Source organism: Acomys russatus, chromosome 16 (genome assembly GCF_903995435.1).
Source record: "Acomys russatus chromosome 16, mAcoRus1.1, whole genome shotgun sequence".
Classification (NCBI taxonomy): domain Eukaryota; kingdom Metazoa; phylum Chordata; class Mammalia; order Rodentia; family Muridae; genus Acomys; species Acomys russatus.
This window is the reverse complement of record NC_067152.1, coordinates 33,538,126-33,554,461: the sequence shown is the minus strand read 5'-3', so window position 1 is coordinate 33,554,461 and position 16,336 is coordinate 33,538,126. Positions and strand designations below refer to the sequence as shown.

Here is a 16,336-nt window from a genome sequence, read left to right as displayed (position 1 = left end):
GCCAGAGGTGCATAGTGAGACCCTGTCTAAAAATAAAAAAAACCCCAACAACATATGACTACGTTATCTATAATCTCATATCCATCTATATATTCATATATATATATATATATATATATACACACACACACACACACACACACACACACACACACACACACACAGATATATGTATTTGTATCTCTAGCTCATCTGTCTATATTTGAGGTGATGAAGGTATTTTGCTAATTTAAATCCTGTTTCTCCTTTACACACTGTTATATTGTCATGCTATATTTATGAGTGGATAATATTTTCTAAGATTTTCATTGAAACACAATAAAGAAAGATCTGGAGCCAGGTGTGGTGGTGCACGCTTTTAATCCCAGCATTCTGGAGGCAGGGGCAGTGGATCGCTGTGAGTTCAAGGCCAGCCTGGTCTACAAAGCTAGTCCAGGACAGCCAAGGCTACACAGAGAGACCCTGTCTCGAAAAACCAAAAAAAAAAAAGGATTATTTAGCATTCATGGATTCCATCCTTGGGGCTGTGATCCCTCACTGACGAACAAGAACAACACACACACACACACACACACACACACACACACACACAAAGCCAACATTGATTCTGATTACGATTACGGGCAGGCAGTGGAGGTGCCAAGAAGTGGCTAGGTTCTAGACATAGTCTGAGGACGGAACCAAGTTTGCTGATGGATGACAGGAGAGGGGTTACACACATTAGCAAGATTTTGGGTCAGAGTGTGTGGTTGGGTGGAGGCACCATTTCTCAGGAAACGGCGAGTTAGGGAGGATTGAGGCTGGAGGGAAAGAGGAATAGCAACATGGGTGTCTATTGGCTGGCCAAGTGGCAGCGCTGAGAAGGTGAGTATGTACTTACACAGTTCAGCTTCAGGGGAGTCATAGTGGCTAGATATTAAAAATGGGAGTCATCCTGGAATAGTGGTAGTTAACGCCTTAAAGAAATGTTCTTGTGCAAGATACTATTTTTTGTAAATTGCCTACTATAAAAATTTTATGTATTTATTTACTTATTATGTATATAGTTCTCTGCCTGCACATATACCTGCAGGCCAGAAGAGGGCACCAGGTCTCATTATAGATGGTTGTGAGCCACAATGTGGTTGCTGGGAATTGAACTCAGGACCTCTGGAGGACCAATCAGTACCTTTAACCTGAGTCATCTCTCCAGCCCATAAATTGCCTACTTTTAAGGCAATTAGAGGAATGACTGGGTTTTAAAAAATAACATATATGTGTATATGTATGTATGTATGTGAGTCTGTATATCTGTTAGAGAGAGAGCAAGAGGAAAACTGGGCCATCTCCCCAGCCCCTTTTCTCCTTTCTGTGGTACCCACTCTCCTTCTAGCTCAGCGGTTCTCAACCTATGGGCTGTGACCCTTTTAGGGGTTGCACATCAGATATCCTGCTTGTCTGATATTTACAATATGATTCATAACAATAGCAAAATTACCTATGAAGTGGCAATGAAAGTAATTTTATGGTTGGGCCACCACCACATGTGGAACTATATTAAAGAGTTGCAGCAGTGGGAAGGTTGAGAGCTACTGTTCTAGCTCTCTCTATTGCATACACTTGTGAAACTTTGAAAAATTTATTTTAGCCGGGCATGGCGGTGCGTGCCTTTAATCCCAGCACTCGGGAGGCAGAGGCAGGTGGATCACTGTCCGTTTGAGGCCAGCCTGGTGTACAAAGTGAGTCCAGGACAGCCAAGACTACACAGAGAAACTCTGTCTCGAAAAACCAAAAAAAATATATATATATATTTAAATTTTTATGTGTATTGGTAGAAGGGTGTCAGATTCATTGGAACTGGAGTTACAGACAGTTGTGAGCTATCATGTGGGTGCTGGGAATTGAATTTAGATCCTTAGGAGGCGCAGATCGTTCTCTTAACCACTGAGGCCATCTCTCCAGCCCTACAGTTGTGAAACTTTTAAGGTCTTATCTAGGATAACCACCTCACCTCAAAACCCTCAGTTTAATCACATCTACAAAGACCCTGTATAAGGCAACATTTTCAGATTCTCAGAGCCAGGATTTGATATCTTCGGAGGCTATTATTTGGTTTACCACAGTCATTTTTAAAAATTTAAACATTTTATTTTAAGATTTATTTATTTATTATGTATACAGTGCTTTGCCTGCATGTACACCTGCACCAAGGACAAGGGCACCAGATCTCATTATAGATGGTTGTGAGCCACCATGTGGTCTCTGGGAACTGAATTCAGGACTTTGGGAGTGCTGCCAGTGCTCTTCACCTCTGAGGTATCTCCCCAAGCCAATTTAAACATTTGTAAAAAAAAAAAAAAAAAAAAAAGCCGGGCGTGGTGGCGCACGCGTTTAATCCCAGCACTCGGGAGCAGAGGCAGGCGGATCGCTGTGAGTTCGAGGCCAGCCTGGTCTACAAAGCGAGTCCATGATGGCCAAGGCTACAAAGAGAAACCCTGTCTCGAAAAACCAAAAAAAAAAAAAAAAAAAAATATGTGTTAAGTGTTTTACCTTCATATATGTCTGGGTATCATGTGTGTGCCTGATACCCAAGAAGGCTAGAAGAAGGTATCGGTTCCCATGGATATGGAGTAACAGATGTGGGGGATAGGAATCAACCAGGTCTTCTGGAAGAGCAGCCAGTGCTCTTAACTGGTGAGCCATCTTTCCAATTTGGGGTTTTTGTATTACTACACCAGGTGGCGCAGCAGCAGCAGCAGAGGCATGGCAATAGTGGTGCAAGCCTTTAATCCCAGCACCTGGGAGGGAGAGGCAGGTGGATCTCTCAGTTGGAGGCCAGCCTGCTCTGCCGAACAGAGAAACTATTTCAGAAAACACAAACAAACAAGCAGGGTGTGGTGGCGCACGCCTTTAATCCCAAAACTTGGGAGGCAGAGGCAGGCTATGAATTTGAGGCCAGCCTGGTCTACAAAGTGAGTCCAGGACAGCCAAGGCTACACAGAGAAACCCTGTCTCAAAAAGACTAAACCAAAAATAAAGAAAGAAAAGAAGGAAGGAAGGTGGACAACTCCTAAAGAACTGCAGCCAAGGTGGAGGGATTCCACATTAGAGATACACATACTCTCTCTTTGAGGAGGTGGGTCTTACATTCTCCTGAGCAGGGGCTGGTCTTGAGGACAGATTAAGGCATGGAAAGAGAAGAACAGTATCTTTACAGTGGAAAAGCGTGCCAGGCTAAGTAATCCAGGGTGAGGTTAAGATAAGCAAAGAGGGGCCTTTATCGAGGGTTGCTTTGGTAATATAAAATAGCATGGGAATGGCAACAGAGCTATTCTATCTCTCATGTCTGTCTGTCTGTCTGTCTGTCTATGTATCCAGGGTCTCACTGCATAGCCCTTGCTGACCCGGGCCTCACTCTATAGACTATGGCCTCACACTCACAGAGATCTGCCTGCTTCCACATCCCTGAGTGCTGGAATTAAAGGTGTGCACCATTACTCCCAGTAAGACTTTTAAAAATTAGGATTATAGATGTGCATATATGTGCCTTTCCACGTGTATTTGTGGGCGTTCAGTGGCCAGAAGAGGAGTGAACTGGAGATACAGGCCGTGGGTGCTAAGAACTGAACTGGCCTCTCTGTTCAGGACCAAGAGCTCTTAACCACTGAGGCTTCGCTCTGGCCCCTTCACAGCTATTTTCTCTTTTGTCATCTTCCTTCGGTCCTTTCTCCTTCCCACTGCTGGGCTCTGAGCATGGTGAGTGCTCTCCTGCTGAGCCTCAGTCCAGCCTCCCCATCCCCCCACTCAGGCCTTTTGGACAAGCTGAAAGTCAGTCTCTAAACCACCGAGTCAGTTCTTTCAGAGGCTGATGGTGAGTCCCAATCCAGTTTGAGGGAGCTAGGCATTTGCATAGGATTGATGGATATTACACTGATTCCTGTTCACCCCCATCCCAACAAAGTCAAATGCTGGGTGGGGGACCGTTGACACATTTAATAAGTGAACACAAGAGTGCTGTCAAATAACTTTCAGGCATTCCCAGAATGAAGTGCCATCTGTCCCAAGTCAACACCAAGTCAGCACTTTCTCTGTGCCCTGCCCTCATTTTTATATGTGATATATTATATATGTATGTATATATGTGTTGTGTGTGTGTGTGTGTGTGTGTGTGTGTGTGTGTGTGTGTATATATATTTACATTTTTTTTTTTTTTTTTTTGAGACAGGGTTTCTGTGTGTAGCCTTGGCTGTCCAGGACTCACTTTGTAGACCAGGCTGGCCTTGATCCACCTGCCTCTACTGGGATTAAAGAGTATGTGATATTTTATATGTGATTTTCCATCATTAATGGAACCTTCTCACCAACCATTACCGTGATAGCATCACCTTTCATTGGCTTAAAAGAAATCAAGGTTCAGACAGGGAGGGTGGTGGCACATGCCTTTAATCCCAACTGTAGGGAAGCAGAAGCAGGCAGATTTCGGAGTTTGAGGCCATTCTGGTCTACAGGACTAGTTTCAGCACAGCCAGGGCTACATAGAAGCCCTGTCTACAAAAACAAAGAAAGAAAGAAAAAAGAAAAGAAAGGAAAGAAACAAAGGTACTGTTATGGTCATTTCGTTTTGCTGGTGAAGGCAGGACTTAATCACTGTTGACCAGTAGATGGCACCCTCTTCCCCTAGACTAAGTGAGTTATGAATGAACTCTTCCTAACCCCAGAACAAAAACCATAGTAATGAATGCTAGCCACCCCTAATTCATGCCCAGATAGTTTATAGCCCTCCTCGCTTTCTCATTCCCTGTTGGCTCATATGTTCCCAGGAGTGTTACGTTAACACCGTCACTTCTGGTATTGGTCCTAACCAGTTCAGCCTATTGCTGTCGGCATCACTTTCCATAATATTCAGGTAGTCGCTACTTGGCTTTAAAATGATGTCATGAGATGCCTGGGATGGCATGAAGGATTCTCTGAGAAGACAATGGGATGAGCAAAAGGATCAGAGCAGAAAAGTGGAGGTCTTCTGCAGCCTCCGGGGTTGGGGTTAAGAAATGCCAGTGGGGGGCTGGAGAGATGGCTCAGTGGTTAAGAGCACTGACTGCTCTTCTAAAGGACCTGGGTTCAATTCCCAGCACCCATATGGCAGCTCACAACTGTCTGTAGCTCCAACATCTGATATCCTCACATAGACATACATGCAGGCAAAACACCAATACATATAACATAAAAATAAATAAATTAAAAAAAAAAAAAAGAAATGCCAGTGGGCTGAAGTGGGAGAGACAGACTCAGACTCTAGAACCTCCTGCCATCACCAAAAGGCTTTCAGGTTGCTAGAGTTGGAGCTGTGTGAGGCGATAAAGAGTAAAAGAAAGAAAATAGAATCCATTGGGGGAAGTCACCTGGCAAAAAGGAGGTGGGAAGCCGGGCGGTGGTGGCGCACGCCTGTAATCCCAGCACTCGGGAGGCAGAGGCAGGCGATCGCTGTGAGTTCGAGGCCGGCCTGGTCTACAAAGTGAGTCCAGGACATCCAAGGCTACACAGAAAAAAGGTGGGAGAAAAGCCTACAGTCAGCCAGCAGTGTCTGCGGGTTCCTAGTCTGTGGATTCACCTCCTGCAGATCAAAGATGTTAAGAAAACACTACTGGACTGAACAATGCAGATATTTCCCCCTGTCGTTACTCTCTGTACAATGCAGCATAACAACTATTTACATAGTATGTATATTGCATTAGATAGTATAAAGAGTATAGAGATAATCTAAAATACACTGGAGAATCTGTGTAGGGCATGCCACTGCAAAGGTGGTTATGTGCCACTACACACACACACACACACACACACACACACACACACAAAGAAGAAGAAGAAGAAGAAGAAGAAGAAGAAGAAGAAGAAGAAGAAGAAGAAGAGGAAGAAAGAAAAACCAGTTTGGGTTCTTTTTTTTTTTTTTTTTTTTGGTTTTTCGAGACAGGGTCTCTCTGTGTAGCCTTGGCTGTCCTGGACTCACTTTGTAGACCAGGCTGGCCTCGAACTCACAGCGATCCACCTGCCTCTGCCTCCCAAGTGCTGGGAGGCCGCCACCACGCCCGGATCAGTTTGGGTTCTTTTTGTCTCACAGGCTTCCAATGTGTTTTTATTTTAACACTACAAAATGAGATTTAAATTACCTTGAAGGGCAGTGGTAGCCCATGCCTTTACTCTTATCACTGGAAGGTAGAGGTGAGTCTTTGAGTTCAAGGTCAGCCTGGTCTACACAGATAGTTCCTGGACAACCAGGGCTACACAGAGAAACTCCTATCTCAACAAAGTAGAAACAAACTAAATTCTCGATCCTAAGGAATTTGGTTTAGTGTTAATTAGCTGCAGTAAATATTTCTGAGCCAACTTTGAGGAGCATTTATTTAGAAAATAGTTTCTTTCTTTCACCAAAATATAAGGTAGACTTAGGGTGTTATTTTCCTAGGAGGCTGGACCCCTGAGCTCTAAACCCCATTGGGTCATCGGGACAACGTTAGCCCATGCCGACTATATTGCTTAGTGACTTATTGAGCATAACTTTAAAATGGTATATATCGAGGCCTGCACAGTCTGCATTGCCCAGTGCAAGCTCTCTGCATGGATGTGGGTCTCCAGAGCTTACAAGCGCAGGCACATACAAACTTTTTATCTATCTATCTATCTATCTCAGAACCAGTGATGCTTACAGATTATTTTCCTATAGGCAGTAGATGCATTGGGGGGGGGGGGGTCAGGAAAACAAGTTTAAAAAAAATGAATACCAGACAAATGAAAACCAGACTTCAGCAGTTACACGCTGCTTCCCAGGCAACTGAAGAATGTGCTTCTTGTGGTTAAAATGAGAGATCTGTTTAATATGGATGAAATACCAACACCCCAGGCATTTTTATTGACATTTCACTGTGACTTTTTGAACTTAGGAGTGCTGACACGAAAACCTATTCTTTTGCTCTGGGAAGCCTACAGTAGGACTGCAGAGCCAGGGAGAAAGAGGTAACTGGCAACGATAGGGCTTTCTCGCTCTCTCTCTCTCTCTCTCTCTCTCTCTCTCTCTCTCTCTCTCTCTCTCTCTCTCTCTCTCCTCTCTCTCTCGCTCTCTCTCTCCTCTCTCTCTCTCTCTCTCCTCTCTGTGTGTGTGTGTGTGTGCGCATTTGTACTTTGTTTTCACCACTCACACTGCAAGATTCCGACTCGAGACTATGTTTAAAAAAAAACAAACAAAACAAAACAAAAACAAAAAACCACACGCTACATCACTTCTCGTGCTCTGGCCTTGCTTACCCTATCAGAGAGAAACGTTCGAGGTGGCCATTAGTAAAGACCTCCCCACCCCCAAAGTCAAGGGACACTAGTGCACTTTGAAAGCAGAGGGTTTCCGGAGCGACTAAGTCGAAAGCCCTGTGGCATCAAGGGTACATTTGAAAACAGATCCCAACATTGTAAGAGTCCAAGACAGCCTCTCTTTGCGATCCTCCCCGGTGCTCGAAGCTGTGGGTTCTGGGACTGCCCTAGCGTCTGGCAGCAGACGTGGAGAGACATGCTGTTTTGTTTAAATCCTCCACATTCTTTGCCATTTCCCCATTGGCCGGATGGGGCTACCCTCCCCGCCGCGGCCGCTGCTGATGTCAGCCTCGTCGCTCTCGCTCCTCCCGCACCCACCTCCCTGCCCCAGGCACACTGCAGCTCGGCGCGGACTCTCCAGTCGCGGCGAGGTAGCTGCAAACACACGGGCACGCACGGCGCTTGCAGAGCCGAGGGACTCGGGGGAGGGGACGGGCGCAAAGGCGCTGGCAGCTACCCGCCGAGGTTGAAGACACCCGGGGCCCAGAGCTGGGCAGAGCCTTGGCGGCCGCGGCTTCCCTTTTCTCTCTCAGCTGAGCTCGGGAGAGACTCGGGGACTGGCCCTAAAAAAAGAGCAGGAAATCTTGTTTACCGCCCGGGGAGAGGAGCCCATCGAGCCTTTGTTTGGAAAGTCAGCATCGCCGGCTCCGGTGGCAATGTGTTCCTGGTGACATTAGCCCAGGGTGGACAGGTCGGAGGAAAGGGGGGGCAGCTCGCCAGGTTCAGCTCTGCTTTCGGAGGAGGATCGAGAGGGTGACTTTTGTGCATTTGTTTGAATTTGTGGAAATCTCTTTGCCACCCACTTTCTTGCCTATCTCGCGCGCCGCCGGGCATGTCCTGATCTGGTGGCCGCGCCTACCAGCCAGGAGCTGCTGATTCGAGCTGTCTTCTGCGGGTCTCCCTCCCTCAGTCCCTGACTTTGCAATACCCGGAGGGCTGATCTCTGCGAGGAAGGAGGCAGGGGAGTCTCAGACGCCGGGACCCGAAGCTTGACATGCTCCAGGGCGGTCCGGAGGCAGCCAGGAGCTGAGCGCACCGCCAGGACTGCTTCGTTTGCCGGCTCCCAGCGCCTTTGCCCTCCGCTGGGCGACAGCCTTGCTCATCTGCTGGGACGCCCCCTTCTTTCCTGGGGTCCGCGGCCGGCAGGACCATGCTGCTGAAGGAGTACCGAATCTGTATGCCGCTCACCGTGGACGAGGTAGGCACCGCGGCGGGCCTCGCCCGCTCTGGGTCCCCAGCCGCCACCACTCGGGCAGCGGGTCCACGGCGTGCGGCGGGGAAACCCTGGCGCCCAAACCTGGAGGCTGGAGAGGGAGGAGGCAGGGGATTCGCCGTTCCCACTCGTCACCCGGGCGGAGGAAAGGCGACTTGGGGGTAGGGCGGGAGAGTCCAGGTGGGCTCTTCGGGGACATTTAGAATCAGATTACTGGGGACCACAATGCGTCACAGGGAGCTGTTGCGCCCCCTCCCTCCAACTAAACGAATGCACAGAGAGAGTCCAACAGGAGCCCAAGCATGCTCTGCAGCCGGGGTGTAGAGGGTACCCCGTCGTGGTGTTAACCACAGTCCTCTCGCCCCCTTTTCAAGGTGGGCGTGCAGGGACAAATCCCGCGCGGGTGGGATCTGCAAGACCAGAGTGCCGCCTGGGGGCACGTCGGAGGCCTGGAGGGGGTCCTTTAGACCTCGGGTCTGGGCACTGGCTCCTGCCCAGCCCGCGCATCCCGGCTCCCTCAGGGACCTGGCTTGTCCTTTGCTGACAGCCTGGATTGGAAACTTTCTGCGTGTCTCGTTTCTTCCGCGGTGGAGAGCGTGGTCTGAGGAAGAGCCCCAGTGGTGGGGCCTGCGGCGTGGCCACCGGAGGGCGCTCCAGCCCGCTTGGCCCGGCCCTCCGGCCTCTGGGTGTCCTGGCTTTAGGGTGGGGGGCGCACCGCTCAAGGGCTCGGCCTCCACGCGCAGGTCAGCTTGCATTCTTCCGATATCACCCGCCTCTCCCTCTTCCCGTCCACCCCCCCCCTCCCCGACACACAGCGAGCTCCGCCATTGAGGAAACGGTGATTCAGTGAGGGTCACTCCAGCCCGGGCTTCCCTTTCGTTCCCGCTTAACCTCTCCACTTCTTTGGATATTTCACAAGTGCTGTCCAGGGACATGGCAAGAACATGAAGCCAATCAAGGCGATTTGAAAGGAAAAAAAAAAAAAAAAAACTCGTTTGGTTTGGTGTGGCAACAAATGAAATCAGCGATCCACAACGTATTTGTATTTAAAACCGGTGCATTTAATTTATGAGACATGTGATCTACTCACTACTTTGTGAAAGGGGCCCTGTGCTTTTGTGCTTCTCAGATATGGCTGGCTGGGGGGGAGCAGTCTTCCTTTGGCAGTTGGCACCAGTGTTAAGGTGAGACCCTAGGACAATCCAAGGCAAGATCAAAGTAGCCTGAAGTTTACAAAACCAACGCTGGCTGCCAAAGACTGAGAGGGAGAGTTTAGCTATGCCCCCACCCCCAACAGCTTTATCAACAAGCTTTGGAATTTGCGCGCATTTCAGGGGTGGCAGCGTTTTGAGCTGGGTCTTAAAGGGTGGAAGGCATGTGGTTAGGTGCCTCTTAACCTTATCAATGGAGAAGCAGCATACAGCTTTGTGGAGAATGAAGAAAGGCAAATGAATGGGATTTCTCTCTCTCTGTCTCTCTCTCTCTCTCTCTCTCTCTCTCTCTCTCTCTCTCTCTCTCTCACACACACACACACACACACACACACACACACACACACACACACTCCCTACCTCCCTGGTGCTGATGCTGTGTGGGCAAGTCTTCTCACCTCAGGGCACCCTGGAGGTGTAGGCATGCTTCCATTCCGTATCTCCTGCTATGACTGTTGTGACAAAGGGGAGTGTACAATCCTGGAGCAATGGTGAGACTTAGTGAAACATACAAAGACTGCCAGTTCTAGAATCTTCTTCAATTTATTTATGGAGCCGGGATCTTTCTATGTAGTCCTGGCTGTCCTGGAACTCACTATCTAGACCAGACTGGCTTCAAACTCAGAGAGATGTGTCTGGGATTAAAGTGAGTGTGCCCCTGCTCTGGTTGGTTTTCTTCTGGTGCTTTCTTAAGCGCCCAGGCAGAGCACTACCCCCATATTTGTTTGTTTAGTATAAGTATTCCGTGTAGTAATTACGCTTGAGTAATTAAAGTGGTCTTTCTTTTATTTATTTATTTATTTATTTATTTATTTATTTATTACTTAAAGACAGGTTTTTCCTCTATCTCTGTAGGCTGGCCTCAAATTCTGAGATCCACCTGACTCTGCCTCTCACGTGCTAGGATTAAAGGCATGCACTGCCATACCTTTCTTAATTGGCCAAGGAAGCCAGACTACTTATAGGGTAATTATAAATTGCTTAATGTGTAACTCAGTGGGTCTAATTAAGTTTTTTATGAGGTCATATTCTGATTTTTTGTAACTTTTATTTTTCTTTTGTTTTATTCTCTTTGTGGTACTGGCCTTGAGCGCGGTAGGTAGGTTCTCTGCTTCTGAGCTACAGCCCTAGCCTGAGATCTTGTTGAGAAATTGTTCTCTATTTTGTCAGAGATGCAAAAATGGCAGTTTAGATAGGAGATCTGAAAGAGGAAGAATTCAGATTAGCCAAATCAGTTGATGGGTAAGGAAAGTAGAGGTGGCTGGCCAGATGTCAGACACTTAGTGTCTGAACTGGTAGCCCACCCCACAGCCTCTGTGGTGCCCCACTGGCCTTAACACCCGATTCTGGGGAGCAACTTAAGTGTCTGCCTGCAGAAGATGGCTCCTGCAACTTAAGTACTCTGTGGTAGCTGACCTTTTGCTCCAGTTTCTGATACCTATGTGGGTCTTCTGGTGCTTGTTCCTGATTAACTCTGGCTGTTAATTAGTTAGTAACGCTCGCTCATTGGGGTTCTGCCAAGGAAGCAAGTGCCTGGGTTTGGAGAGCGACAGAGATTCAGGGTCTAGTCTTTGTCCCTTTTCCTTGTCCTCTGACCCCACTTGGCCTCTGGCTGCTGGTGGAGAGTTGGGGGTTACCAAGTATCCCTCGAATGGTTGGTGCTAGTAATCCCAGCATTTGGGAGGAGGAGGCACGGGGCTGGAGGTTTTGGAGCGTTCAAGATCAGTTGTGAAACTCCATCCTTGCCCCATCCCCCAACCCCAGCCAAAAAAAAAAAAAAAAAAAAAAAGGCTACATACCATGTTCCAGGTGGCACAACTAACTAGTTAATAGCAAAGCGAGGAGGAGCGTGCAGGTGATGTCATTGTTTGTTTTTCCTTACCCCGCTCTTTGCGGTGTTTAATCCAGGAAAAGGAAAATCATTTCTTGAAAACAGATAGTCAGCACTACCGTCAAAATGAAAACCAGGGGCCTTTGAATTGTTACAGGTAGTATTGACTTCTAGTCTCTCTCCAATCTTATTTTAACACATGAAATGTTCCCCAGTTCCAGGAAAGAGAACAGCTCCGAGAGATTGAGAAAATAATGCTGAGCTGTCGTCTAGAGCAGAGCAGTAATGGTGTGTGTTTCAGTGGAAGAGAGCTTGCTGAGCGAGACTGAAGCCCTGGGTTTTGTACCCATCTCTTTCTCTACACACACACACACACACACACACACACACACACACACACACACAGTGTTTCTGAATAAAGAATTATTATTATTATTTTGGTTTTTTGAGACAGGGTTTCTCTGTGTTAGCCTTGCCTGTCCTGTACTCACTTTGTAGACCAGGCTGGCCTCGAACTCACATCCACCCGCCTGCCTCTGCCTCCGAGTGCTGGGATTAAAGGCGTGGGACACCACACCCGGCTTTGAATAAGGACTTTAAAAACTAACATTCATGGATAATTGTGATTGTGCGTGCTGGTGTACATGTTGAAGCTGGAGACTAACCTTGCGTGTCCTTTCTCAGGTCTCAGATCACCTTTTTTTTTCTTTTTTCCTTTTGAGATAAGGCCTTTCCCTGGCCTGGAACCATTTGCGGAGTTGGTGAGACTGGCAGGCCAGGGAGCTCCAGAAATCTGCCTGTTTTTGCTCCCCAGTGCTTTCCTTTAGTCTTCCTCCTCCTCTTTTTTCTTCCCACCAGAGTTGTGGAGGTTGAGCGCAGCACTTCAGGACATAAGAAGCGTCAGAACTCTCTCCCTAGCCGTCCATGATCAAAGAGAAGTTACGTTTATTTATTTGTATGTGTGTGTGTGTGTGTGTGTGTGTGTATACCTGCCATGTATGTGGAGGTCCAGATAGCCTGAGGAGTGGTTTCTCTCCCAAACAGGTCCTGGGGATAGAGCTCAGGTCACCAGGCTTGATGGCAAAGTCCTTTCACTGGATGAGATTTAAAAAAAGAAAGAAAGAAAGAAAGAAAAAAAATATATATCTCCATCCCGTGATGAGTAACTGTAATTAAAAACAACCACAACAAGAAGCTTCACTGGTGTTAACTAAAGTCATCTTTGAACCATACGTTAAGCCTGCTGGGAAGTTATTAATTGGCGGCGGGGGAGGGGTGAAACATCTGGGGTCTAGGATTTTAGACTTGGAGGTGCTGTTTATTAGCAGCGTCTAATTTCTATAGCCAGAGAGCTCCAGGCCTGTAGGGGACTCTCTTAGCTGAGGTGGGGGTTGGGCAGGAACAGGGCTTCTGATTTCTGCCAATGAACTTGCGTCATTGGAGGCTATAAGGGCTGCAGCTTCTCTGTGGTCCCTATTGGTAGTAGATGCTCTCCCTAAGCCTCAGGGAGGTGTACAGCATGTAGACGGGGCCTTCCCAAGTGGACGGTAGCTTGGAGACTCAGACCCCGTATCTCCTCAGGGGACACAGAAGTATATTCCCTATTGGAATCTACTGGAAGTGTGTCTAGGTTGTGTCTGGTGTTTGCTTAGTGTTTATGGAGCCCCATAGTAAGTCCCTAGCACCTAAAAGCAAACAAACAAATAAACAAAGGTTATTACCTGGATGTGGTGGTGCATGCCCACAATCCTAGCACCAGGCAGGCCTAGACTGGAGAATTAAGAGTTCCAGATCATGGACCTGAGAGATGGCTCAGTAGTTAAGAACACTTGTTTTTTGCAGAGGACTTGGGTTTGGTTCCCAGCACTTACATTGTTTCTCGCAACCATCCATAACTTCAGTTCCAGGGGATCCAATGCCTTACTTTACTCTCCAAGTGCACGGGACACACATGTCACACACATACATACATGCAGGCGGCCAAACAAAACAAAAAGAAAACAAAACAAAACAAAAAAAAAAAACCCCAATACACATAAATAAATACATATTAAAAAGCTCAAAGTCAGCCTGGGTTACTTGGTAAGACTCTGTATAAGTAAATAAATAAACAAACAAAGCACTTAAGAAAAAGCTAAGTGTTCCCCAGAGCCCAAGCCCACCCTAAGAGAACGTAAGGTAGGAATTTACTTTTTATTAAAAAAAAAAAAAAGCTATTTAAAAAAAATATCCTGACTGCCCTCACATTAACGTGTGTTCCGGTAAGGATTTCTCTGTGGTCCTTAGGGATTTGCTGCACAATGAAGAAAAACAGAACCGTCTCCTCTCCTCCTCAGGGGAGAAAAAGAAAAGAAAGAGGACAAATGACAGCCTTGCACACAGGATGCCATTTTGTGCTCCCTTCTGGTCATACCCAGCACTCTACCCAGGAGCCTCTGGCCGAGGAGAGTCCCCACACTGATGTTCCTGAGAATCATGGGAGCTGGGGACAATGCTCTAGAAGGATGTCAATGGAGATGCTGGCGTGAGGGCATCCTCGCCCTCCACTGGAAATGGACAGAGTGCTTCTGCAAGCACCTGCAGACCTTGAAGGAAAGAGGTTTTTATTTTGTTTGGTTTTTTCCAGACAGGGTGTCTCTGTGTAGCCCTGGCTGTCCTGGAACTCGCTTTTGTAGCCTAGGCTGTCCTGGAACTCACAGAGATCCCACCTGCCTCTGCCTCCCGAGGGCTGGGATTAAAGGCGTGTGCTACTACCACCCACTTAGAAAGAGGTTTTTAACACTGATAGTAGCGTCCACTTTTTGTGTTGTAAAAAGTGGTACCCTTGGGGCTGGAGAGATGGCTCAGAGGTTAAGAGGACTGGCTATTCTTCCAAAGGTCCTGAGTTCAATTCCCAGCAACCACATGGTGGCTCACAACCATCTATAATGTGATTTAATGCCCTCTTCTGTCATGCAGGCAGAGCACTGTATACATAATAAATAAATAAATCTTTAAAAAAAAAAAAAAAAAAGTGGTACCCTTGACTGATGCTAAAGGTTCCTCAGAGTATAGAAAGCATCTTAAACAAGCACACAAAAAGCCTTTTGCTTTTCATTTTCTGACTGTTCCTAGTTGAGGGGAAGCAAGGCCAGGACCCTGAGTTTGGTTTCCGAGTGATCGTAGTAGCTTCCTTAGCCAGTGTCATTCATGGCAGGGAACAGTGTTCACGGAGCCACCCTGCTGTCCTGTAGAGTCTTGCTCCTGAGTGGCACCCAGGGTTAATGGCTAAGTGCAGTCTTCCACCACTGATGGAATAGACAAGGAACAGAGGCAGGCCTGCTGGCGGGGGCTGGGAAGTTGACTTTGTGTGGGGAAGGGACACTGCCCTTAACCCGGTCATTTAAGGGGACATCCGTGATGTAGAACAGATTGTGCACCTGGAGGGGGAAAAAAGCATTCTGTTTTTTTTTCTTTGTGTTCGTTTTTGAGACAGGGTTTCTTCATGTAGCCTTGGCTGCTCCTGGACACACTTTGTAGACCAGGCTGGCTTTGAACTCACAGCAATCCACCTGCCTCTGCCTCCCAAGTGCTGGGATTTTAGGTGTGTGCCACCATGCCTGGTAAGCATACAAAAGCCATTTGAATGTGGTAGTTTGATTATTCACTTTCACAATGTGGAGATAGTTGTTGGGGGTCTCAAACCCAAGGACTTAGGCATTCTAAACAGGAACTCTGTCCTCATCACTAAGGATCTTGGTTTTTTTTTTTTTTTTTTTTTTAAGATTTAAATTATTCTCATTTCATTTGTGTGAATGCTTCCTGCCTGTATGCATGTTTAACACATGAATGCAGTGGCCATGGAGCCCAGAAGAGGGCATCAGGTCTTCTGGGACTGGAGTTACAGGTGGTTGTGAGCTGCCGTGTGGGTGCTGGGAACCAAAGCTGGGGCCTCAGCAAGTGCTTTTCGTGGCTCAGCATCTCTCCAGCCCCAACCCTAAGGTTCTTAAAAGTTGTCTTAGGAGCTCTGCATCAGGTTGTATGAATAGTAACTGACATTCAAAGAAGTGAGAGATGTTTTCGTCTGTCGTCTGTCTGTCTGTCTTTTTAAAATGTATTTATTGGGCAGGAGAGATGGCTCAGAGGTTAAGAGCATTGGCTGGTCTTCCAGGGGTTCTGAGTTCAATTCCCAGCAACCACATGGTGGCTCACAACCATCTATAATGAGATCTGGTGCCCTCTTCTGGCCTGCAGGTGTACACTATATACACAATAAATAAATAAAAAGGGGTAGGTTGTGGGTGTGGCTGATTCCATCCCATGGAAGATGAAAAGGCAAATTCTAAATCACATCCCTAGGGCTCCCAGACTCCTCCTGGAAATTGGGAATTTTGTGGGATTCCCAATGGAGATTCTTTTTTTTTCTAGGCTATTAAGCCGAACTCAAGTGTGTCATACATATTATAAACTGCAGAATTGGTCATCTGGAAAATAGAAAGTAATTTCAAATTTTTTTTTTTTAAATTATGGAAAATATAGCTCTCACAAATGGCCTCCGCACTGCCCACTTTCAGGGCTCACTCTTTTAAGTAGAGCTCAGTGGAAATGGGCCTTGGGACAGGCTTGCAGTCAAACACCTCCTAATAGGTCCCCTTGGTCCTGACCACCGTCTGAGGTAGCCCTCTCAGTGTGGTGGGGCAGGTGCTTGCCTAGTGTGCAAAACACTTTTATATTAAAAGAAGCTTGAGGGCTGGAGAGATGGCT

At 47.2% G+C, this 16,336-nt stretch overlaps 1 protein-coding gene across 1 annotated transcript in view; it reads left to right on the top strand.

Annotated features, from left to right (window-relative positions):
- The first annotated feature begins 7,645 nt into the window (after window positions 1–7,645).
- Window positions 7,646–16,336, top strand: part of Pitpnc1 (phosphatidylinositol transfer protein cytoplasmic 1) — a 267,470-nt gene continuing 258,779 nt past the window's right edge. Inside the window, exon 1 of the mRNA XM_051158946.1 lies at window positions 7,646–8,536. Within this exon, the coding sequence (XP_051014903.1) occupies window positions 8,489–8,536 (48 nt within the window). The 5' untranslated portion in view covers window positions 7,646–8,488. The remainder of the gene's footprint in view (window positions 8,537–16,336) is intronic.